The 27,600-nt window shown below is 40.6% G+C and overlaps 1 protein-coding gene across 2 annotated transcripts in view; it reads left to right on the top strand.

The window, feature by feature from the left end:
• The first annotated feature begins 4,278 nt into the window (after window positions 1–4,278).
• LOC124139040 (alpha-mannosidase 2C1-like) overlaps window positions 4,279–27,600 on the top strand; it is a 62,561-nt gene continuing 39,239 nt past the window's right edge. Inside the window, exons 1-9 of one of the 2 annotated variants that reach the window (XM_048383525.1) lie at window positions 4,279–4,388; window positions 14,394–14,506; window positions 15,679–15,804; window positions 16,249–16,372; window positions 17,351–17,418; window positions 17,695–17,857; window positions 18,352–18,449; window positions 19,798–19,889; window positions 27,054–27,157. In XM_048383525.1, the coding sequence (XP_048239482.1) occupies window positions 14,409–14,506; window positions 15,679–15,804; window positions 16,249–16,372; window positions 17,351–17,418; window positions 17,695–17,857; window positions 18,352–18,449; window positions 19,798–19,889; window positions 27,054–27,157 (873 nt within the window). In that variant the 5' untranslated portion in view covers window positions 4,279–4,388; window positions 14,394–14,408. Of the gene's footprint in view, window positions 4,389–7,182; window positions 7,311–14,393; window positions 14,507–15,678; window positions 15,805–16,248; window positions 16,373–17,350; window positions 17,419–17,694; window positions 17,858–18,351; window positions 18,450–19,797; window positions 19,890–27,053; window positions 27,158–27,600 lie in introns of those variants that run through there. The other variant, XM_048383526.1, reaches the window with a different exon arrangement.

Genomic DNA, 27,600 nt, shown 5'->3' with positions numbered 1-27,600 from the left:
ATTATTTCTTAATAATTAACAAGATTATACTAACGTACTACCATCCAAGAGTAAGTACACGTAGATTCAATCAAAATCGTTGAAACGTTTTCATGGGCAGCAAATCTATTCAACAAACCTATTTTCGATCACTCGTAACTCGGGCGCCACATGTCATACAAGCATTGCTTCGTAATACAATCACAGAGACCTCTCATTTATACTTTGGATGTTATGATGTGTTGTTAATGGTTTAAACCTAACGGATAAAAAGCTTGAAACGAGATGCAATTGGACAATTTTAATACTTGAATTTGAAAGCTACTCAACCAACCTGACCTCAAACTACCTGACCGTGTGTATGACTTACCGTTTCACATTTTGTCGCAAAAGGAGATTTCAAAAGTGTGGCCACGACATCTAACGTTTGTCGACGCCATATTGTAAAATAAGGTCGGTTTGACATGTGGTAGGTCTGCCACCGTTTCCGTCGGTGATACACGCGATACAAACATATAACCACTATTAAAAACATCAAAGTGACAGCAATATCTTTTTGCATTTGGATAAACCGCTTATGGATACGATGTGCTGTAAAGTTCGATTTCGATTTTTTTTCTTTTCATTGAAACTGTGGTCATGGCTCTATGATTGGTTTGCTAAAACAGTAAACTCAAAATTATGACCATCATCACCCTAATCATCCCAGCTTTAACATCGTGTAAAAATATGGTGAGATTTATAAAGTGGTTACCGCGCTTCTCGACCTTTTTCTGCCATGTTGAACTTCATGCGAGTTACGTCGATTTTATTATTATGCACCAACGTCACATACACGTAACTATTATAATATCAGACTGCCAATTTGAAAAAGAAATCTGATCGGTATGCAAGCTGACTGATTTCCAGGCACAATGAGGGTCAATGCCGCGCACCAGGCAGGGCAACACCAAGTACCATCTTTTAACGTATTTTGGTATGACACGGCCGGGGGATCGAACCCCGGACCTTCCGCTCTCCGGGCGGACGCTCTACCACTAGACTACGGAGACCGTCCATAACTAAATATTAAGAGGTGTATTCAAAGATCAATGATATTCTTCAATGTACACTTTAAATGTAAACAATCAGTAATTCTGTTACATTATTACTGTGTGACGTCCTTCTGAGATATTTAATACTTATAGCGTGGTGCATTTACTATCGTTCATCCGCCCCTTCGTGTCAAACATTCACAAATAGCCAAGTCGTCAAAGGCGCCTTCCCGCAAATTTGAGCCCCTCATCTCATGCCTTCCAAAAATCCTATGATCGTGGGTTCGAATCCAGATTCGTCCTGATTATGTTTCTAGGTTTGTCAGCACTAAACCTGCGCTCGTGAGTTTCACCAATGGTAGACGACTAACACTTGCTTTACTTCGGGCTTTCCTCCCACACCAAACTGAAACGCCGTGATTTAACTGCAAACTCACTCACTCACTCACCCACGATAGTTCAAGTGAATGTTGTCCGTCTTCCATCTATTCATCTCACCGAGCAGCAGAAACACTTTCAGAATCTGCTTTGAAACCAAAATGGCCACAAACTACCATCTGAGCGCTAGTCCACAAATGGATCTCAGCTATAAGACGATCGTACTGTAATTCTAATATTAGTGCAGAATTTCTTTTATCTGGGCGCTGTTCCACAAATGGATCTCAGCTATAAGAAACCTATGATTGTGGGTTCGAATCCCGGTTCACCCCGATTATGTTTCTAGGTTTGTCAGCACCATACCCGTGCTCGTGGGTTTTACCGAAGTGATAAACGTCTGAGACCTGCATCACTTCGGGCTTTCCTCCCACACTTAGCTGACACACCGTGATATAACTGGAATACTGTTAAAAGCGGCGTTAAACCCGACTCACTTACTCATTACTTCGGGCTTTCCTCCCACACGAACTTTCCAGCAGTAACGTTATCAAAGCTACTCATGTATAAGGCGGGAAGGAAGCCTAGTTGCTGGGGCGTTCGCTTCTTACGGCGAAGGCCCGGGTTCGATTCCCACGTCCACCTAACGCGTGAAGCCAATTTCTGGTGTCCCTCACCGTGGTATTGTAACCGGGTTTTCTGTGCCATTATCCATAACATTATTGTGAAAGCCTAGTGATAAGGAAAGGTGCTTACCTTACAGCGTAAGCTAGAGGATGGGGAGATCGAGGTGGAGTAACTTCGGTGGTTGTATTCGTCCGTTCTGTTCAGTGTCCAGTCTCAATCTGTCCCTTGTCGCCAGTCAGATTAGGCGGGTAAGTTAATCACGTGCCTCGATCACACCCGGAACCATACGAGTACATCGGGTGGCCACATTCGTGACCAACTCGTGTTATTCCGGGACAAGCCGAATAGCGATTCCTTTCGTCACCACTCGCCCCTTTCCGTAACCTGAAAGAAGAAAGGCTTGTCCCGGAATAGCACGAGTTGGTCACGAATGTAGCGACTGCAGGTTACGGAAAGAGGCGAGTGGTGACGAATGCGGGTGGCCAATCCGATCGATATAACCGAATGTGCGAGTATGGAAGCACCAATCACTACAACATATACTCAGATGACACCATCAGCTACGGGTGTGAGGCTTCTATTTATTCGTTAATGAGCAAGATAGACACCCTGTAAGAATAAACAATTAATATAATATATATGCATATGAAAACATAATTTATATCATATCATCATCAAAACAATAGGATAATTTCTGTTACCTTGCTTACAACCAAATACTATTAGATAGTATAAGAGAAATGGCTCATAATCTGTATAGGATAAAATAGTTACATACTTCTGAATGTATCATAGATAATAAAATGATATACAATGCACACTACCCTATGTGTGGCATAAGGGTGTGAAACGTGACACGCTTCAGCCGTCACTGCTCATTATATAGGTCCTGCACAAGAACGAGCAGGAATAAATACGTATGCATAATATGTACATACTAGAACATAAGGTGAGGTGAGGTGAAATGGGGTTTAACGTCGCGTCCAAGATTATTGCACTTATATAGCGACGTGCATGTACGTGTGTGCGTTTGTGCGGCTGCTTGTACTAGTCCTGACTGATGCCGATTTATAATGCTAGCTCACTAAGATACCATGCCGCAGTTTAACATGAACACCCCACTCAGATAAAGTATACTGACTCCGAACCGACCAGTCTTTGTTTTAGCCCCTTAATGCCGAGCGCCAGACAGGGTAACAACAAGTACCATCTTTTAACGTCTTTTGGTATGACGCGGCCGGGGATCGAACCCCGGACCTTCCGCTCTCCGGGCGGACGCTCTACCACTAGACCACAGAGGCGGTCTAATAGAATATAAGAAAATAGCATTACCAAGTGCACTGACAGATTACTATGCAAACCAAAGGCAATAAAATAAATATCAAAATGCACAGTTTGTGCACTTCCATAATTCCAGATATACCTCAGCATATATGCAAGATAATATTAAAATACACCATTGAACTTTACTTGCTTAAGTTAAAGTTCAACCTCTAAAATACATTCATTCAAAACGTCAACATTCATAAAAATATATGATTTAATGTAAATATGATAATTACTGCTGAGATGCTTATTTATAATGCCTAACTTTTGTTTACTATCTAATCCTATCGAGAGAAAAAAATAATCTTATAAACTAATCTCTGGTGATGATCCCCAAATGCTCCCGATGCAGCGCATAGTAAAAGTGGCAATATGGAGTTAGCCAGAGCAATACGGTAGTGTTTGAATTTGGCCAATCACCGGATACCTTGGGATGTGATAGATCTGGACATAAAATGTAGGGATAAATACTACTTGTTGGACAACAACATATATTGCCACCCTGAAATGCCAACAAGCCTCTGTTGAATATAATTCAACAGAAACAAAAGCTGAAATAGAAAATACTTACAAAAAGCTAAAATACAAATAAATACCTGCTACAATATTGATACAATATTGCAAAAAAAACCACGGCGAATAATATGACACACTCACTGACGTATTAACCCCAAATCATGAATGAAACGAAATGTTATTTTTTTCATGTAATAGTTCAAAATGGCGTACTGAGCAAGTCATTCATTGCATTGTTCCTGCTGTGACCATGACAAGCAGGTAGGTTTGTAATAAATTTGTTTTTACCCTATGCCTGAGATGAAAGAATCTACCGTCATAGCATGTGGCAGCTGCTATGAACAGCTGGTGCTGTTTATTCATTGCATTAAATTGCTATAAATACGAACGCGTGACAGAGCATATGAAAGCTGTAATTACTCGGGCTATGCTCAGTTGTATCGCCGTGAGATCAGCAAACCGGAAGCTGCCGATCACAACTCTTGCTCCTCCGAGTTCAGTTCAGATTGCAGCGTGTTGCCATAGCTACAGGTTAGTCTTATATATTTCTTGTGTGGACAATACAAATTCATGTATTTCAAATTCGGCATTATACATGTATTGACTAATTGTCCCGCAACAATCATATATTCTTTTCAGCTACTTGCTGCTAATTGAACACGGAAAGGACAACATTTTAGCGTCAACTTAATCGTTAAATATCATTCGTGACCAACTCCATTCGTTACCAACTCGTGTTATTCCGGGACAAGCCGAATAGCGACTCGTGCCCCTCCTATGGCCATTTTTGCGACCGGGTTCCGTTTTAGCGCAAACGGGCATACCTAAAATAATTGTCAAATCGTCGCATTATGGTTCACATGTTTCCCCATATATTATATATATTTCAGATGCAATTTAAAGCACATTTGGACATGCAGAATTATACAGTATGATTGAACACATTTAACTGTGTCTTGGGTATATTTTTAGATGCAAGACATATGTAAAATCAAAAATTATTTCTGAGGGATTCTTTGACGAAGAACTTGAAATCATACGCGCATTCTGATTGGTTTGTCGTATTTTCGCACATAACATTCATCGATAGGGGGACGAGTCTTCTTGCAGGTTACGGAAAGAGGCGAGTGGTGACGAATGCGTTAAATGTCTGCGTGTTTGCTTTCCGAGTGCATATGTATCCTGTGTATATGACTGAATAAAAATTTATAAAAAAAATATATATATATAAAAATAAATAAATAAATAAATAAATAAATAAATAAATAAATAAATAAATAAAATGTCTGCGTGTTTAGGACTTTTCTGCGCATGTAAGTGAATGTGGTGATAATGTTACCAAACAGTTAAGAATATGAATGAAAAACAAATCCGCGTGTAGTCACCTTTCATTTCAGTACAAAATGAATGAATTACGATATAAATGAGACTGTGCAGGTGTATTGGAGTTGTCGTGAGTCTGAACTGAGAGTTTGTTTGGTTGGTTGGTTGCACTCAGCAATATTCCAGCTATATGACGGCGGTCTGTAAATAATCGAGTCTGGACCAGACAATCCAGTGATTGACATCATCAACATCGATCCACGCAATTGGGATCGATGACATGCATCAACCAAGTCAGCCAGCCTGACCACCCGATCCCGTTAGTCGCTTTTTACGACAAGCATAGTCGCCTTTTACGGCAAGCATGGGTTGCTGAAGACCTTTGCTACCTCGGATCTTCACGGGTCCTGAGAGTGAAAGCTTTGACACGTCAGTCTGCTCTTATTAAACGTACAGTCTTTTTCATCGTCGCGTACACACATAATTTACTGCTGCGCTCTGACGAAAATATTCCATGGATAACTATAAGGCTTTCAAATATACATTTGCAGAAAGCAATCTGCTTAACTTATTTACGAGACATTTTCTGAAGCGATCGGACAAGACACGATATCTACAAAATACAGCGATGTCATGACGAGAGCAATTTTCTTCAAGATTTAACTGACGTGATAGTAAGATTACACTTCGTAATTTTCAGTTGATTTATCAACTGACCCATCAAAACGGAAAGTTAATTTATCATCAGTTTGCTCATTTGTAAATGGATTACAAAAATGAAAAGAAATTCTTCAAATGTCTACCATAAGCTAACTGTTCACATCAGAATAGTAGGGGAACAATATGAAACAAAATACAAAGGTGTCACGAGTGTGCCTGCTCACTAGACAGTGCTGAAGAAATGCCACATTCAGTCGATGGTATCTTTTTTCCGTCTGGGGCAGCTGGCTTGACGTTGCCCATAATGCTAGTAACTACAGGAGTATTGAATTTGTATAGCTTAACAGGTATGTGGTATCCTATGTGTTACAACACATAGCAGTAGCACTTCACGAGCACTAGGACTCAAGTGACTTAGATTTTGCTATTCAGCCACCACTATTCAAGAAACATCACATTTATCTGTAAATAATCAAGCCTAGGGCAGACAAACCAGTTATTGATGAGATGAGTATCAATCCACCCATTTGCGGTATAAGTAGGAGAAAGTATGTGTTTTCATATTTCGGGCGTTAATGCGTAATCTACCATGAATTTGGAAACGACTCGATTTTGGACTTTCCCTGAACATACATAGTCGTCCCCCACTTATAACTTTTTTTTATACTGACCCAACGCATGCATGTGATGTGTATTCATTAATATTTCAAATAATTGTTTACGCGGTATATCGGTCATACCGCCCACCTCTTATGACCACCAGAAAACATACATCCTCGTCTCACCTTGTATTTCGCTATAAGCTGCATTACTTACTCCTTTTCTCGAAATATATTTGTTTTGGCTGGTACTAGTCCATGAAATACAACTTGTTCTTTCACTTTTTTTATCCCATCTTTGTACTATTTACATTTTACACCTTGGTATATATATGTACATTAAAAGACTTACGTGATAGGTTATTTGAAGTAAAGTTTCAAAGGAAAAGTTAGAAAATGTGATAGATAATGTTCGTAGATAAATGAAACTAATGCTGGCTGCAATGAACTACTGTACGATTCGGGCAGTATGGGGTCTGGCGTTGTCATGCTGATTGACATAACGTGGCAGCTGTTGTTGAAATGGAAGGACAATCGGACGAAAAATGTCATCCATGTAACGCTGAGCTGTCACATTTCCGTTAACAATGAACAGTGGTGTTCTCTCCTGCCCACAAATTCCTTCCCACGCCATAACACCTCATCCACCATGAACCATGACCTCCTGAACGCAACATGCCGCCGTTCGTTCTCCCCTTTGGCGGTAAAACCGTTGTCTTCCATCAGCACTGAACAGACAGAACCGGTTTTCATCAGTGAAACGACCCTCTGTCAGTCAGTGAAACAGGTCTTCATTGGGCGTAGTTACCCTGGATATGACTGTTCTTGACGTGTCTGGTGTCTGCCCGCTCTTTCTGTGACGTTGCATCAGGTTAGTTACAGCAACACAGGTACAACCAAACGTTCTAGCGACGTGGACATTGTTGACTTCCATCTGTATCGGGGCGGTCGGGTAGCCTAGTGGTTAAAGCGTTTGCTCGTCACGCCAAAGACCCGGGTTCGATTCCCGACATGGGTACAATGTGTGAAGCCCATTTCTGGTGTCCCCCGCCGTGATATTGCTGGAATATTGCGGCGTAAAAACCATACTCACTCACTCACTCCATCTGTATCATACAGAGGGTCCACTCGCGTTGTTCGGGTGTCACAGGTGGCATTTCTGTCGTGTTTTTATCAGTGTGATTTTTTGACATGCCGTCCTTATCATTTATATACCCTTATTGCACGTGTAGTTTCGGCTTCCCAAGCGGCACGTGGTTTTCATTTTTTCGCATTTTCTAAAAAAAAAGAAACGTGCCGTGTTTCACTTTCTACATAGCCATATTATGTTCAGTTTGTACTTGTGTTTTTTAATTTTTTGTAATTTCATTTTTATACTGGTAAAGGTTCTTTTCGTTGTCCTTTTATATAATTTAAGATTGCGAAAAAATCCCATGATATATTTGTTTTTATACAAATTTTATTTTTATTAAGATTGCAAAATAAATTATATATTACTAAATACGAATGTAAATCACATGACATTGATGGAAGTATTTGATAATTTAGAGAATGCTGGGTAATAAAATAAATAATGAAAACTATTTTAAATAACGAAAACCATACACATTTACAATGAAACATTTTGTCATTCAGGTATCAATTATCTATATTGTGTGTAATTACTATTACTATCTATGTTATTACTTGAGCTATTCGACATTGATGTTTGTGGTTAATATATTGAAAAAGCTGTTTTATCTTGGATCCATTTTCACAGCTCTTCCATTCCCTTAGTCAACTATATGTGCATCTTTGTTTTGAAATACCACGCCTTTAAACAGATATGAAAAGCACATGTCAACATACCAAAATGAGAAAACTGCGCCAAATTCTAACGGCGTTACTCAAGCGATAAAAGGTCTCATTTATTCGTCTTCAGTGGCGGGAAATCACTGACCGTCTTTAAGTCTACACGCATGAATACTTGCGATAGATTATCAATACTTTTTAAATCTAATATAATTATATCTAATATCCATAGCAGAATGTTGGAAATACGAACCCTATCATGTAATGGTAATATATGAGATGTATAATGTGTATGTGTTGATTTACATAATTATTCATCAATTATCTTCTACAATTACAGCATGTTACATGGACATTAGACAAACGGAAAACACTATTTCAGCACATCAATCATAGCATATCACGATGGGGTAGCCTAGTGGCTAAAGCGTTCGCTCGTTACGCCGAAGTCCCGGGTTCGATTCCCCACATGGGTACAATGTGTGAAGACCATTTCTGGTGTCCCTCGCAGTGATATTGCTGGAATATTGCTAAAAGCGGCGTAAAACCATACTCACTCACACATAGCCTGTCACAGTTAGAATGCAAGGAAAACCAAACCGAAATCGACCTTTACAGTAACAGTTATTTGTGGAAATCCACGGGCGATCGTGGAGAACCACAAGCAGAAACGTAATCGCGGCTTAGCGATCGAAAATCGAACATGCCATCATTTCTATTGTAGGGGTGACAAGTTGTAGAAAAAGGTTTTTAAATGCTAAACAAATATATTTCTACAACAAACTTTTTGAATTAACATTCTATTAGTTAGCAATTACCCCCAGTAAACAGTAATAACATCAAAATAAATGCCTCTCTACCCCGGACTTGGATGTGGCAGAATTTGACCTACATCACGGTTACTCACACCTCGAAGCTGTCAATGACTGACAATCTTGTGTTTACATATATTGTGTGAGCAAGATGACAACCCCGATCTATGATGTGGTTCAGCATTAACCTGTAGATTTACTGGGAATGATCGAGCCTGCTGGTACAATATGATTACCAATGGAAGTGGGTATGACTGAACATCCGCTTTTTAGCCTGCCGACGAGTCGGACATTTTTTACACAGCTTGGGCCTATCTCAGTATCCGCATGGTGCTACCTATCCATTTCAAGATTTCATGGATTCCAAAGCCAGCGTGTGAATGGAATGAGACATTCGTGGCCCAGACATAGCGGGTCGTGTATGATTTCCTTAATTGTGCGTGTTCTGAAATGAATTTCATCAAGTTTGACTTCAATGATGTAGGGACATTGTTTTCGTGGAGTTTCGAATGGACAAGTGTTTTCTGGGTGACGGAATTTCAAATCCTCTTCTGCCAAATCCTTACGATGGTGGTTGGCGGAGATAGCGTCGAATATCGATCACAAAAAGGTTTGTAAACAACAGGTTTTGATGAAAAAAGTTTTTTCAAACCATATTTTAATGTTATATTTTACTTTCATTGTTGGTTGTTTCAATGTTGAAATAGCTTAAATTGTTCCAATTCTGGTCACCATAGAACATTTCCCTAACAGTTTCATAAACATTTCATCTGTATGCAAAAGATATGCCTTCGTTAAATCTTTTAATGCCATCATCGAAGCAGTCTAGGTTGCGGCCTAGCCAACGCCCAAAACATCCGATATCAAACTACCGTATTTCCTCTATTTGACGCTATGCCGTCTTTTAATTTCACGAGAGCCCTTGACTCGGCGTGTATTAGAGACCTGGCTGGTATTAGAGACCCAGCGTGTATCAGAGGAAATATAGATACGTTTTACAGTTCATATGGGGTGATCGTTCGGCAGCCATTTTCTATGAATCGATATTTAGTCTATCTATGTATTCATACGCACGTTTTTTGTGTGAAAAGGCCTGATATATTTGAAAGGGATTTCTGTAGCAAAATGGAAACCTCTTTTTAACCATTCAGAAGCAGCATTCATCAATGTCATGGTAGAATGTTGAATAATTGCGTAATTTTGTTGTTTTTCTGAGTGGTTGTTGCCAGCACGATGCTAAAGGGGCCGTCACACCATGACGTTCTGGTCAACGTTCTCTGAACATTTCAATTGTTCAATTTTTGAGCGTTCTAGAATGAGGATGACACATCTGGCGTTTGATTAACGTGTGCCTAACGCATGACTAGCGTGTGTCTAACGCACGAGAAGCGTGTAACAGCGACCAAGTAAGATACCCCTGAAAACCATTAGCGTGTGCTAACGTGCCACTGGCGCGCGACGAACGATTTGTCAACGTTAGACGAGCGTATTGAGCGTGTGACTAACGTGTGAATAACGACAGAATAGCGTCTTGCTGGCGTGTCGTGTCACACGCTGCGTGCGCTAGGGGACCGTTCAGCGGTCGTTGACAGGTCGCCAGTGAGTCGTTCAATGCAAAGCAAACGATTAGTAACAACCAAGTAACGCTAGAGTAACGACTGACTAACGATAGCCGAACGCGTGCAACGCTCGGCGAACGTTAGTAAAACGTTCCACGAACGTTCTTAAACGTTCTTCAGCGTTTAAAATTAAACGTTGAAGAACGCTGGTCTCAGTGAGAACTTTTGTGCATGTTCAAAACTTTTTTTCCGGACCAGCGTTCTCCGCCGATTCCCGGCGATCACCGACGTTCACTAGCGTTCACACAACGCTCTTCTGGCGCTATCCCAGCAACCATGGGCGACTACCAACGTTTCCTCAAACGTCATAGAACGCTGACCAGAACGTCATGGTGTGACGGCCCCATTAACAATGCATATGGAATCCTGTTAACGCACATGTTTTTATACCCATCCTTGGGTTGTGAAATGCATGGTGCTTGCATAAAAGTCAACTTTTGCATGGAATGCATGCTTTTCTGTAGCAGTTGCGTTTTTGTGACTTGATTCCATACATGTACTACAATATTGAAAACCAAACTTTACTTGTTTGAAAAATACACCAAAATATTGGTGTCACAGAAACTTTTGTTGTTGAGTATACATGTATGTCTTAGGTAATTAATACAATTTACTGTATTTTAAATTCGGCATATAACATTTCTTTAAACTTATTTGCTGCTCATTGAACACGGAAATGACAACATTTTAGTGGTACCATTGTATCGTTAAATGTCTGCGTCTTTAGGACATATCTGCACATGTAAGTGAAAAGGTTAAGAATAAGAATGAAAAAAAATCCGTCGAATAGTCACATTTCATTTCATTACAAAATGAATGAGTTACGACAGAAATGTTTGTTTATTTGTTGACGCCGCACTCAGCAATATTCCAGCTATATGACGGAGGTCTGTAAATAATCGAGTCTGGACCAGACAATCCAGTGATTGACATCATTAGCATCGATCTACGCAGTTGTGACACGATGACATGCATCAACCAAGTCAGCGAACCTGGCCACCCGATCCCATAAGTCGCCTCTTACGACAAGCACAGTCGCCTTGTACGGCAAGCATGGGTTGCTGAAGACCACTTCTACCTCGGATCTTCACGGGTTGTGACATAAATGAGACTGTCCGGGTGAATGGGAGTTGTGTGAGTGTGAACTGAGAGTTGCAAATATAAAAGCTTTTGACACATCATTTTACTCTTATTAAACGTACAGTCTTAGTCCCTGATACAAATATATATCAAATACAGCCCATGCAAGTCTATAATGTTTGGCAAGTCTAGATTACTGCAGTATCTGAAAATGAAGAGTCACTGGGCTCCCTTTTATTATATTTTTATAAAGATAATTGAACGACTGTTTTTTCTGTACGATATGTACATTTCAGAGACTAGATGTTGGTCTAGTACAGTCTGTTTCTTTTTAATTCGTGGCTTATACACATAATTTACTGCTGCCTTGTGCACGAAAGCATTCAACTTCATTATTAAGGATAACTGAACGGTTACAAATATGCCTTTACAGAGAACAGTCTGTTTAACTTTTTACGAGACATATTCTAAAGCGATCCGATAGGTGACTTTTGATCACACGATTTCAATAAAATACAGTGATGTTACAGTTTATGTTATAAGTCACATATAAGTGTATTATCGGAAACCCAAATGTTACAATTTACATTTATACCATTATTTTACCTGGATCTGGCGATACACGAGTTGTGAAAAACTATACTTGGAGCAAACAGGTGTTGCAACCGGCAACTTTCGGTCTGTTTTGTACAGGGGTTGATACATAGGGTGTACAACGCCCAAACCGGAAGGAAGGGGTTTTGCAAAATTTAATCCCTGGCAAAACGAAAACAGAAACGAAATCAATAAAGTGGCGCTTGATGTTTCCAACCCCAAGGTTTTGGTGCACATCGTATACGAACTGCAGATATTATGTACAGTCTGTAGAATCAGTGTATGCGAACTGCAGATATTATGTACAGTCTATGGCATCATTGTATGCGAACTGCAGATATTATGTATATGGCATCAGTTTATGCGAACTGCAGATATCATGTACAGTCTATGGCACCAGTGTATGCGAACTGCAGATATCATGTACAGTCTATGGCATCAGTGTATGCGAACTGCAGATATTATATACAATCTATGGCATCAGTGTATGCGAACTGCAGTTGTCATGTACAGTCTATGGCATCAGTGTATGCGAACTGCACATATTATGTACAGTCTATAGTATCAGTGTATGCGAACTGCAGATGTCATGTACAGTCTATGGCATCAGTGTATGCAAACCGAGATGTCATGTACAGTCTATGGCATCATTGTATGCGAACTGCAGATGTCACGTACAATCTATGGCATCAGTGTATGCGACCTGCAGATATTATGAACAGTCTATGGCACCAGTGTATGCAAACTGCAGATGTCATGTACAGTCTATAGCATCAGTGTATGCGAACTGCAGATGTCATGTACAGTCTATAGCATCAGTGTATGCAAACTGTAGATAGTATGTACAGTCTATAGCATCAGTATATGCAAACTGCAGATATTATGTACAGTCTATAGCATCAGTGTATGCAAACTGCAGATGTCATGTACAGTCTATGGCATCAGTGTATGCGAACTGCAGATATTATGTACAGTTTATAGCACCAGTGTATGCAAACTGCAGATGTCATGTACAGTTTATGGCATCAGTGTATGCAAACTGCAGATGTCATGTACAGTCTATGGCAGAAGTGTATGCGAACTGCAGATATCATGTACAGTCTATGGCACCAGTGTATGCGAACTGCAGATAGTATATACAGTCTATAGCATCAGTGTATGCGAACTGCAGATATTATGTACAGTCTATGGCATCAGTGTATGCAAACTGTAGATGTCATGTACAGTCTATGGCACCAGTGTATGCGAACTGCAGATGTCATGTACAGTCTATTGCATCAGTGTATGCGAACTGCAGATATTATGTACAGTATATGGCATCAGTGTATGCGAACTGCAGATGTCATGTACAGTCTATAGCATCAGTGTATGCAAACTGCAGATATTATGAACAGTCTATGGCATCAGTGTATGCGAACTGCAGATATTATGTACAGTCTATGGCACCAGTGTTTTTTTTGGTACAGTCAAGTTTTTTTTCTTCATTCGCCTATTTAGATGTTTTTCCTTTCAAAAGAGAGCTCAGATTTTTTATGCCACATTTCAAAGCAAAGATCAAAGAAGCTTGACTCATCCTAAAACCAAGCAAATGTAAATTCGCGACAAAACAATTCGCCTATTTAGGGCATATCTTCAGCAAAGATGGCATCCATGTCCATCCTTCCAAAGGCGAAGTCAATAACCTTGTCCAAGGCTACAACACAGTGACTTGCATGATATGGCCCCATGAAATGGAAGATTTGAAATGATTATTAATAAATAAGTGTTACAGACATATTGTCTCTCACAGTGATGTCTCTCTGTCAAAGACTATGGCTTTGCTCTTTGAGGATTGCCATATTACGGTCGATACTTCTTATTGAGGCTGAGGTGGGTTTTTTCAAGCAGATGGAAGCTGATTTTTTTTTTATTTACACAAGAGTATGAGCTGTGTTTGTTTTTATTTAAAAACCGGGCTTACCCTTGAAATCAAATCCCCGTAGCGATAATTTTACTTTCGACTTTAGCGATGCCATCAACAAAAACGGTACCGGTGCTGATTTTGTTTATTTATTTCAGTACCCAACGTGTCCCATGGATCTCATCCCCTTCAAGCACCGAGACACCCAACTGGCAAGAATACGGAAGTTTCTATGTCATGATCTATTTGACGGAATTTGTTTGACCTCCAGGTAAGCAGATCTTTTAAAAGTCTCCCCTTTGATTAGTTTCATATTTTACATTTTAAAAACCATCTGAACATACGAATGTAAGTCAAACATTGACATAAGAACATCTAAGACCAATTCTTAATTATAATTCTTAGTCAGTTTTCCGAGGACTGTTGTCCTGATAATAAATAATTAAAGTAATAATGTGTGTACTTATATTGCGCTAGATTCCAGACACAAAGTACATGCTTACATTATTACCCTGGGTAATGGATCAGTGTGCACTGGATTTTCATTCTCCGCTGGAGTATACCGTGATACAGGTGTATTATTTTATACTGATATTTATTAATGAATCTATTATTCTAGCCTGGCTCACTTTCAACTATGAGCCGTAACAACGTGAACTAGTCAATAAAGTGCATTGTTTGAGTAGTTCATTGCAAGTGTATTTGATCTGGTCAGGCCGTTTGTATATTAGTGACAGCCCTTTGAACGTGATAGGAGTCCAAATAGACACAGAAATGGAAATGAAAGAGTACCGAGCAGTCATCAAGTTTTTGACTTCAGAGAAAAGTACTCCCCTAAAAATTCCTGAAAGCTGCCGTGAATTGGTTTTTCAAGATGGCTTCAGAAAATTTCGTCCTGACTGGAATTGAAAAGCTTCATTATCGATATGAGAAGTGTATTGAAAAACAGGGAGATTATGTTGAAAAATTAAATGAAAAACACTTTCACAATTCATTGTTGGTTTTGTTGGTTTGATAGGCTTGGTACTTTTTGACCAGCCCTCCAGAAGGCATTCATTATTTGCAAAACACTTTAAGTCAATTATTGTGAACTGATTTCAGTGCTTAATAAATGATAAAGGCATTTCGAATTTTGGTAGCAAACTAAAGCTTATAACTTGCACTTGTTCTGAATTATGACGAACGTCACGTCAATATTTTCGATTTCAATACACCTATCGAAATTTTCGATATTCAAGAGTGGTTACGTTGTAACCTATTTTGTCTTTTGTTGATGTATTGAAATCGGACCAAGAAAATTCCGATACATCAATAATGCGATCAGTCAGAACACACCAAGTCACGGGATTGAAATTTTGGATCGACATTGAACATGAAAAATTGATTTCTAGGTCATTATGAATGTAATTTATCTATGAGTATATATTATATTCTTTATTAAAGAGTATATCCACAAAAGGAGGCACTGTGTTGTATTGCTCACGCGCAAGCTGATGACACAGTAATGTACGCCCAAGCCGTCAATCTTCCCTATGACGAGGTCAAGGTTGGCCAAGCGTTTGGACCTCTGTAAGTTTACATTTATCATGATTAGATTTGGCGTACGGTCTACGATATATATTCTGTTACAAAAGTGTTCTGTTTTTACTATCCCAATATTTAAGGTACATATACTACAGAACTAAAAGTATCGTCATGGCCTGCTTAATGGATAACTGACCCAAGACACAGAACTGGTCCGTAAAAATTGCTTGCCGAACGAGCAGGCTCAAGTGGAACGGGCTGTCACGTTCTGTGACTTGGTCGATTGTGTGTCACCGTAACCCGACTGCGTGGGTTGTTGGTCATGATATCAACCACTGGTTTGTCTGGTCCAGACTTGATTACTAGTAGTTGCAGGCCACTGTGGTAGTATAGCTGGAACATTGCTCATTAGTGACAGCCAAAACTGTACTTTGTTGGATTGCTAGGTATGCTATAGTATACGAGCTGTTACCATTGCAACAACTGTAGGTGGTCCAAGCACTGGTTTCGACTCCAAATCAAGATACAAGAGAGCTGGTCGGGACAGGAAGTAAGGCTAGTGTGGAATTCTGGTTCCGAATGTCAAATATGGGTTGATGGGAAGCCAGTGCAAGTAAGTCTTCTTCTTCTTCTTCTCCTTCTTATTATTATTATTATCATTGTCATTATCATTATTATTATTATTATTATTATTATCGACCATTACTTTCTCGAACACCTGGTGCCATCACTATTTGATAGTGATCATCAGCTTTTAGCATCGATGTCTTATGATTATGGACATAATTTTTGTCTTTAATTAATTTATTAAGTTATGGCCCTTGCTCCAAGCTTTTCAAATGCGTGCATTCTGCGTGAAAAGCGGACAAATTGTCTGAGAAAGTACTGAATTTACATAAATGAAAGTTTGCATCCTTATCTAAGAGATACTTGCCAAGACAGTTCGAAAATTGTCACGTAAATTAGTTTTGTACACAGTTAGTGCCCTTGATCTCTGCTATTTTACCTTGTCTATAGTGCTGCAATGGGGACAAGTTTTCTTAGAAACTACTGAATTTACATGAATGAGACTTTTGAAATCTTATCTGAGAGATACTTGTCAAGACTGAGTTCGAAAATTGGTCCATAAATTACTCTAATTCGGAGTGACGTGCTTTGCTACATGTTTTTAGATTTTGTGCATCCTGTCTTCAATACATTTCCTGAAAACTACACAATCATTTGCATGCTTATACGAGATACTTGTTTAATAGTTTTAAAGACATTAACGTCCGTATTATTCACTTGAAGAAACATAATTCTGATATGGCCCTTGATAACGCTGTTTTCTTGCTGATAACTGATCTGAGAAGGGATGATTGTTTCATTGGAAAGTAATGTGGTTATGTTAGCTTTCCTTTGGATCTATCTTTTTGAGCAGGAAAGCTTTAATGCATCAATAAAGGTTTGGATATCTATGTTGGGAATCGAACACGGGCCTTCGTCCTGAGAAGTGAACACTTCAACCACTGGGCCACCCCACCACCACTTCATATTCTGAAGTAAATGTGTCCTCTCTCTCCATCTGCAGACTCTTGTTCTTGTCTTCCAGGGTTTGAGTTGCATGAAGAATAGATATTACTACACCATCACGTCCTGTGCCGATTCAGAAGCTCTTGAGTGAGTTTCTGAGTCCTTTTTCAGTTTTTTTTGTTTTCTGTTTACCGCAAAAGTCAAATATTTATAAAAAGAATTATGCGACAGGTTTAAATGGTGAACAACTAGTATTATTTAACTTTCTTACATTAGCAAATACATGGGGATGGATAACATGGGCATAAAAGAATATTTTATCCATCTTCGAGACAATGTCTTGTCCCTTCCCAATGTATGTGATGGAGATACGAACCTTTATATCACTTAGGCCTTAAGCTTGCAACGACGTCTTTAATTCAGTCACCTCATCTACATCGAGATGTCTGTCAACGGTATCTACAACGATTTTAACGAAGCACCTCCTGATTTCCAAGCAACGTTGACAACAGCAGAAATCCGAGTATTTGACAGAAATGTATTCAACGTTATGATGGATTTGCAAGTGTTGTACGAAATGGCAAAGGTACCAAAATATATATAGATTAATTACACCACCTAATTTGATATAAGAATTAAAATATAACTTGTAATCTGAACGATTGCTTTGAGCATATTGTTAGATTATGTACAGTGGTGTGTTTTTTATGGCAGAGTTTGTTTGTTGTTTAAAGCTACACTGAACGCCGAAATGAAAGTGATTTAATAATAAGATCAATATTGACATCAGTCTGTCTAACGGAGGCTCATACTCAAATTGGCAAAACACAAACACAGTTTGTCCAATTTATTTGGGGCACGAGTGGACCTGTTGTCCGTGATGCCGAATATGCTGTCAGAATTGCGTCCCTTTGGCGTGCCAGGAACCTGTGCGTTCGTTTTCCATATTCGGTCATAAAGCTGACATGCCATGATATAAAACTGAAATACTGTTCCAACCAGTGTTAAATCAAAACTCACGCCCTTACTCGTACGATTTAGAAATGTATATGTATCGGCATGTGATATTTAATGTTACAGGATCTCCCACGTGATAGCTGTATGTCGGAGTATGCGCTGCAGGTTGCAAATGACGTCATCAATGCGTGTGTGCTTGGAACTAAAGAGGCCTACAAAATGTTGGTAGTTTGTTTAATCACAGATTTTTGTTACCATTAGAAACAAAAGAAATAAATGTATTCATACATTCCGGTTAAGTGTCACAGTGTAAAACGAATAAATTAAGTACATCTATAAGAATCGTGACTATAAAAATGCACATAAAAAACATCAAACCGTACTCCCCTATGTATACAAAGATCTAATAATGGTGAGGTGAAATGAGGTTTAACGTCGCGTCCAAGATTATTGCACTTATATAGCGAAGTGCATGCACGTGTATGTGTGTGTGTATGGCTGCTTGTACTAGTCCGGACTGATGCCGATTTATAGTGCTAGCTCACTGCGATACCATGCCGCAGTTTAACATGAAAACCCCACTCAGACACAGTATACTGACTCCGGGCCGACCAGTCCTTGTTTTAGCCCCTTAACGCCGAGACAGGGTAACAACAAGTGCCATCTTTTAACGTCTTTTGGTATGACGCGGCTGGGGATCGAACCTCGGACCGTCCCGGCGGACGCTCTACCGTTAGACCACGGAGGCGGTCGATCTAATACTGAGGATTCGGTGGATAATATGACCTGGTTGATTGAGTGTATGTCATCGCACCTCAACGGTATGATGATCAGTCAGTCATGTGTCTGCAATATTTGTATATTCACTTGCTGACATGTCAGATGGAGTATTGGTGACTGCAGAAAAAAATGACACAACATCCATTTAAATATATCACCCTCATATTGTATGTTAATATGAAAATGATATTGGAGCAAAGTGGCCTAATCGTCTAAGGCGTTGCAATTCGCTGTGCAGAGTTGCGTCCCTTCGGCGTGCCAGGAACCTATGATAGTGGGTTCGAATCTCACTTCGACCTCATTACCCGTGTTAAAACTTGTGAATGCCTTCATCACAAGTGTCTTTCCTCAAACAAGGGGGCGGTCGGGTAGCCTAGTGGTTAAAGCGTTCCCTCGTCACGCCGAAGACCCGGGTTCGATTCCCGACATGGGTACAATGTGTGAAGCCCATTTCTGGTGTCCCCCGCCGTGATATTGCTGGAATATTGCTAAAAGCGGCGTAAAACCATACTCACTCACTCACTCACTCAAACAAGGGTAGACTAGTGTTCGCTCGTCAAGCCGAAGCCCCGGGTTGGATTCCCGACATGGGTACAATATGTGAAGCCAATTTCTGTGATATTGCTGGAATATTGCTAAAAGCGGCGTAAAATATGCTCAATAACTCACATTCCGCCAACGCTAACTGACATACTGTTCAAAGCTGTTTTATACTCTACTCACACGCGCAGTCAAGTTGGCATTTGATGTCCATATTATTAATTATTTTCCTTTGTTGCGTTAATTCAGAGCACGGTCACGCGCACGTCACGCACTGGGCATGACAAGCGGAAAGGGGAGTCATCAGATACACGCAGTGGGCTACGTTAATGTGGATACAGGTATGACGCTTGCATACGATATGTAATACGGACTACATTCCATAACATACAGTATCTATGTGCTTTAACTTTCATCAATTATTTATGTACTGTAAACAATTATTTATGTACTGTAAATATTTTCTGCAAGGACAATTTGAATTAAATAACTTTTCCTAACCGTGATCTGCATCGTCATTTCCAATTTCGTATCAAACGAAGTCTCGTGTGGAATTATTTACAGGATACATTCCTGGTGATGGACATGCAAACCTCGTCTCATTTTCCTATTATATGTGGGGGGCACAGGTGGCCGAGTCATCTAAGGCGTTGCGTTCCCTGGGCTGAAAACTATGATCGTGGGTCGAATCCCGGTTCACCCCGATTATGTTTCTAGGTGTGTCAGCACCATACTCGTGCGCGTGGGTTTCACCGAAGTAGTAAACGTCTGAGACCTGCATCACTTTCTGGCTTTCCTCCCACATTGGGCTGAAACGCTGTGATATATATCTGGAATACTGTTAAAAGTGGCGTTAAACCAAACTCACTTACTCATATGGTATGTGTTTAATGTACATTGTATTACGTACGATGATCTGTTATTTCACGCCATTAATGAAACGTCTTGCCCTTGACGTGAGTGAGTGAGTTTGGTGTTACGCCGCTTTTAGCAATATTCCAGCACTGTCACGGCGGGGGACACCAGAAATGGGCTTCACAAATTTTACCAATGTCGGGAAACGAACCCGGGTCTTCGGCGGGACGAGCGAACGCGTTAACAACTAGGCTACCCGACAGCCCCTCCCTGACGGGAGAAAGATGCATATGAAAACGTGATGAATGGGGAATGTTGACAGACGTGTCCATCTTAACTTAACATAGACTGCTGAATTGTGTGTGAAATTTGGGAAAGCATTTGTCATAACGCAATCGTCTTTACTGTTATGAGCAAATATTTTACACATTTTACTCCGCAGAGCTTGACAAGCTGGAACTGGCGATCTAGGTTCTCTCCAGGGTTCTGATTGTATATTCATAGTGTCGTTTATTGTATCCACAGTGTTCTGATTGCGTATTCATGTTGTTCTGATTGCGTATTCTCGGTGTTTTCATTGTGCATGCTTAGTGTTCTGATTGTGTGTTGACGCGAGTGAGTGAGGTGGGTATTTGACGTTTACCTCTTTGGATGAACAGTCATAATCAGGGTTATTTGAGATTCGAACCCAAGGAAGTTAACTGAATGTCAGTATTATAACATGGTAACACACAGTCTGTTTGTTCATAATCAGCTATAACAGCTATATGAAGGCAGTTTGGACCAGGCAAACCAGTGTTCATGATCGAGAATGTTACAGGCAAACCAGTGGATATGATCGAGTCTGGGACAGGAAAACCAGTGTAGATGATGGAGTCTTGGACAGGCAAACCAAACTTAGATGATCGAGTCTTGGACAAGCAAACGAGTGTAGTTGATCGAGTCTTGGACAGGCAAACAAGTGTAGATGATCGAGTCTGGGACAGGCAAACTAGAGTAGATGATCGGGTCTTGGACAAGCAAACTAGAGTAGATGATCGGGTCTTGGACAGGCAAACCAGTGTAGATGATCGAGTCTTGGACAGGCAAACCAGTGTAGATGATCGACTCTTGGACAAGCAAACCAGTGTAGATGATCGAGTCTGGGACAGACAAACCAGTGTAGATGATCGAGTCTTGGACAGGCAAACCAGTGTAGATGATCGAGTCTTGGACAAGCAAACCAGTGTAGATGATCGAGTCATGGACAGGCAAACCAGTGTAGATGATCGAGTCTGGGACAGTCACACCAATGTAGACGATCGAGTCTTGGACAGGCAAACCACTTTTTACGCCACTTTCAGCATTATCCCAGCAATATCATGTCGGGGGACACCACAAATGGGCATCACACATTGTACCCATGTCGGGAATCGAACCCTGATCTTCGGCGTGACGAGCGAACGCTTTAACCACAAGGCTACCCGACCGGCCCTCTTGGACAAGCAAACCAGTGTAGATGATTAAGTCTTAGATAGGCAAACCAATGGACGAGTCATGGACAGGCAAACAAAGAGTAGATGATCGAGTCTTGGACAGGCAAATCACTGCAGATGATCGAGTGTGTTATTTTATTGTCGAATCACCGACCTTCGGCTCTCTGGGCAAACGCTTTATCCACTAGACCGTGGGGGCAGGCCAGTTACTACTGTTCCGCTATTCATAGTGAGTTAGTGAGTGAATGAGTTGGGCTTAACGCCGCTTTTAACAGTATTCCTCCGCTATTCATAAAATGTGATGCTGAACCATTGGTTTCAGTGACATGTTAATCAAAAGTAGATTCGAAAATTAACATGAAGGACACGTTGTACCTTCGATGGATTTTACATGTACTGATAAAAAACACAGTATTTACCTAAACAGAAAATATACATAAATAACTGTAATCTGAGTTGTGACGAGAATGTGTTAACTTTGTTTAATACGTGAGTAGCTGTCATAAAGCTTTGTTCTTTCATAAAACAATGCACGTAAATCACAACATTCAGAACAAAAGTACATGCATGTTCCCACTGTAATATATTTGGGACAGAGCCAAACAATGGAACTTTTCGGTGTGGATACTTAAAAATATCTTTCCGCCTCCGTGGTCTAGTGGTAGAGCGTCCGCCCAGAGAGCGGAAGGTCCGGGGTTCGATCCCCGGCCGCGTCATACCAAAAGACGTTAAAAGATGGTAATTTTTGTTACCCTGTCTGGCGCTCGGTATTGAGGGGCTAAAACAAGGACTGGTCGGCTCGGAGTCAGTATACTGTGTCTGAGTTGGGTATTCATGTTCAACAGCGGCATGGTATCTCAGTGAGCTAGTACTATAAATCGGCATCAGTCCGGACTAGTACAAGCAGCCACACAAATACACACACACACGTACATGCACGTCGCTATATAAGTGCAATAATCTTTGACGCGATGTTAAACCCCATTTCACCTCACCTTAAAATACCTTTACAAGTAAAAACGTTTCCTATTTTAAGGTTAACAGCCCGACTTATTGATTTTGATGACGGATATTTCGCTCTTGGTACAATTGTTCTCCTGAAGTTGGAACCCGTGCTCATGGGTTTCACCAAAGTAGTAAAGGTCTGAGACCTGCACCACTTCGGGCTTTCCTCCCAAACAAGCTGACGCGCCGTGATATAACCAAAATACTGTTCAAACCCAACTTTTACCGTCAGAGTTCTTTTCGAAAAATGCAAACATGTATGAATAATGCAAGTGCTCTGAAACTAGTAGGTGTTGAGTGACTGAGTTGGGTATGTATGAATAATGCAAGTGCTCTGAAACTAGTAGGTGTTGAGTGACTGAGTTTGGTATGTATGAATAATGCAAGTGCTCTGAAACTAGTAGGTGTTGAGTGACTGAGTTGGGTATGTATGAATAATGCAAGTGCTCTGAAACTAGTAGGTGTTGAGTGAGTGAGTTGGGTATGTATGAATAATGCAAGTGCTCTGAAACTAGTAGGTGTTGGGTGACTGAGTTGGGTATGTATGAATAATGCAAGTGCTCTGAAACTAGTAGGTGTTCGATGACTGAGTTGGGTATGTATGGATAATGCAAGTGCTCTGAAACTAGTAGGTGTTCGGTGACTGAGTTGGGTATGTATGGATAATGCAAGTGCTCTGAAACTAGTAGGTGTTCGATGACTGAGTTGGGTATGTATGAATAATGCAAGTGCTCTGAAACTAGTAGGTGTTGGGTGACTGAGTTGGGTATGTATGGATAATGCAAGTGCTCTGAAACTAGTAGGTGTTGAGTGAGTGAGTTGGGTATGTATGGATAATGCAAGTGCTCTGAAACTAGTAGGTGTTGGGTGACTGAGTTGGGTATGTATGAATAATGCAAGTGCTCTGAAACTAGTAGGTGTTCGGTGACTGAGTTGGGTATGTATGGATAATGCAAGTGCTCTGAAACTAGTAGGTGTTGGGTGACTGAGTTGGGTATGTATGAATAATGCAAGTGCTCTGAAACTAGTAGGTGTTCGGTGACTGAGTTGGGTATGTATGGATAATGCAAGTGCTCTGAAACTAGTAGGTGTTGGGTGACTGAGTTGGGTATGTATGGATAATGCAAGTGCTCTGAAACTAGTAGGTGTTCGGTGACTGAGTTGGGTATGTATGGATAATGCAAGTGCTCTGAAACTAGTAGGTGTTCGATGACTGAGTTGGGTATGTATGGATAATGCAAGTGCTCTGAAACTAGTAGGTGTTGGGTGACTGAGTTGGGTATGTATGAATAATGCAAGTGCTCTGAAACTAGTAGGTGTTCGGTGACTGAGTTGGGTATGTATGAATAATGCAAGTGCTCTGAAACTAGTAGGTGTTCGGTGACTGAGTTGGGTATGTATGGATAATGCAAGTGCTCTGAAACTAGTAGGTGTTCGATGACTGAGTTGGGTATGTATGAATAATGCAAGTGCTCTTAAACTAGTAGGTGTTGGGTGACTGAGTTGGGTATGTATGAATAATGCAAGTGCTCTGAAACTAGTAGGTGTTCGGTGACTGAGTTGGGTATGTATGGATAATGCAAGTGCTCTGAAACTAGTAGGTGTTGGGTGACTGAGTTGGGTATGTATGAATAATGCAAGTGCTCTGAAACTAGTAGGTGTTCGGTGACTGAGTTGGGTATGTATGGATAATGCAAGTGCTCTGAAACTAGTAGGTGTTGGGTGACTGAGTTGGGTATGTATGGATAATGCAAGTGCTCTGAAACTAGTAGGTGTTCGGTGACTGAGTTGGGTATGTATGGATAATGCAAGTGCTCTGAAACTAGTAGGTGTTCGATGACTGAGTTGGGTATGTATGGATAATGCAAGTGCTCTGAAACTAGTAGGTGTTGGGTGACTGAGTTGGGTATGTATGAATAATGCAAGTGCTCTGAAACTAGTAGGTGTTCGGTGACTGAGTTGGGTATGTATGAATAATGCAAGTGCTCTGAAACTAGTAGGTGTTCGGTGACTGAGTTGGGTATGTATGGATAATGCAAGTGCTCTGAAACTAGTAGGTGTTCGATGACTGAGTTGGGTATGTATGAATAATGCAAGTGCTCTTAAACTAGTAGGTGTTGGGTGACTGAGTTGGGTATGTATGAATAATGCAAGTGCTCTGAAACTAGTAGGTGTTCGGTGACTGAGTTGGGTATGTATGGATAATGCAAGTGCTCTGAAACTAGTAGGTGTTCGGTGACTGAGTTGGGTATGTATGAATAATGCAAGTGCTCTGAAACTAGTAGGTGTTGAGTGACTGAGTTGGGTATGTATGGATAATGCAAGTGCTCTGAAACTAGTAGGTGTTGAGTGAGTGAGTTGGGTATGTATGAATAATGCAAGTGCTCTGAAACTAGTAGGTGTTAAGTGAGTGAGATGGGTATGTATGAATAATGCAAGTGCTCTGAAACTAGTAGGTGTTGGGTGACTGAGTTGGGTATGTATGAATAATGCAAGTGCTCTGAAACTAGTAGGTGTTGGGTGACTGAGTTGGGTATGTATGAATAATGCAAGTGCTCTGAAACTAGTAGGTGTTGAGTGAGTGAGTTGGGTATGTATGAATAATGCTAGTGCTCTGAAACTAGTAGGTGTTGAGTGACTGAGTTGGGTATGTATGAATAATGCAAGTGCTCTGAAACTAGTAGGTGTTGAGTGACTGAGTTTGGTATGTATGAATAATGCAAGTGCTCTGAAACTAGTAGGTGTTGGGTGACTGAGTTGGGTATGTATGAATAATGCAAGTGCTCTGAAACAAGTAGGTGTTGAGTGAGTGAGTTGGGTATGTATGAATAATGCAAGTGCTCTGAAACTAGTAGGTGTTGAGTGAGTGAGTTGGGTATGTATGAATAATGCAAGTGCTCTGAAACTAGTAGGTGTTGGGTGACTGAGTTGGGTATGTATGAATAATGCAAGTGCTCTGAAACTAGTAGGTGTTGAGTGAGTGAGTTGGGTATGTATGAATAATGCAAGTGCTCTGAAACTAGTAGGTGTTGAGTGACTGAGTTGGGTATGTATGAATAATGCAAGTGCTCTGAAACTAGTAGGTGTTGGGTGACTGAGTTGGGTATGTATGAATAATGCAAGTGCTCTGAAACTAGTAGGTGTTGAGTGACTGAGTTACGTTTAACGTTTTTTTAAACAGCATGTCATGTATATCGCGTCAGCTTGATGTGGGAGGAAGTCCCGAAGTGGTGCAGGTCTCAGACTGCAGATATTATCTGGGCCAGCCGGGATTTGAACCCATGTACAACCCATGGCAGGTTTGCAAAGCGAATGGCAGCGCCTTGCCCCGTACGGTCTTGGTGTTCTTCGTTGTACATGTAGGTGTCTAGGCAGCTGCACTGGATCTTGTAGACTAGGCCTTATTTAATGTCGGAACATTTTGTGTTCTGGATTCGGTCGAGTAGCCTGGTGGTTAAAACGTTCGCTCGTCCCGCCGAAGACCAGGGTTCGATTCCCGACATGGGTACAATTTGTGAAGCCCATTTCTGGTGTCCCCCGCCGTGATAGTGCTGGAATATTGCTAAAAGCGGCGTAAAGCCTTACTCACACACTCTGGATTATTGAATGCTTTAGGGTAATATTGTTTATATACGTAAAACGTGTCAGTATTGAATTGTTGCATCTTCCTATTTTCTGCCTGGCTTAACCTATGTACGCATCATCCACATGACTCGTGTTGTCGACCTACCACAAATTCAACTGATTCATCATCGCAATTACCAACATCGAAAGAGGACATCAAGAGACAATGTCTGCTACCCACGCTACCATTCTGCAATATCCCTTAAAAACAGAATGTCGATATACACAAATGGGTACAAGTTTGTGACTGGTAATTAGTTATAATACCACAGAAATGTACATGTGACGTGCACTGTTGTTACCAATTAATGTGATCCAGTGGGGTAGCCTGGTGGTTAAAGCGTTCGCTCGTTATCCCGACGACCGGGTTCGATTCCCACTCGTGTGAAGCCATTGTTATCGTATCCCCCGCAGTGATATTGCTGGGATAATGCTAAAACTGGCGTAAAACCAAACTCACTCATTCGCTCATAGTGATCTGACACAATTAGCTTACATATGAAGCCACAATCGTTTAAGTACGTACACATGAATTATTATTTTCAGCATGGTTGTGGCCGTACCGGAAGACTCCGATGAAAAGCGTAAGCAGTTGGTCAACGGCATTCAATGTGATGGAGAAATATCCCTTTAAAATGGCCTTTACTCAGGTAAAAATTGGACAAGAAAGAGTGAAATAGAAAATATTCTAGTGTCGCACGTCACATAATTTACATGACAACAATGCATAATATATTGTCAACTTAAACAAAAAATGTTACATCTCAAATGATGCTACTGCCACACGTGTATTGCTGTAGAAATACACATATTCGCCCATGATATGAATCACTGGATTGTCTGCTTGAGACTCGATTATTTACAGTCCGCCGTCATATAGCTGGAATATTGTTGAGTGCGGCGTTAAACAACAAACCAAACAACGACAATGCGTGTGTATCCTTCCAATAACTCATAAGTCCTATAGTCCAGAATTATCATCGCCAAAAACAGAACTAGAATGAGTTTTTGTTTTGTGTGTTGTTTAACGCCGCACTCAGAAATATTCCCGCTATATGCCGGTCTGGAAATTTGAGTCTGGACCAGACAATCC

This window comes from Haliotis rufescens, unplaced genomic scaffold (assembly GCF_023055435.1).
Source record: "Haliotis rufescens isolate VD_foot unplaced genomic scaffold, xgHalRufe1.0.p SCAF_49, whole genome shotgun sequence".
Taxonomy (NCBI): Eukaryota; Metazoa; Mollusca; class Gastropoda; order Lepetellida; family Haliotidae; genus Haliotis; species Haliotis rufescens.
This window is presented reverse-complemented; position numbering and strand designations above follow the sequence as displayed.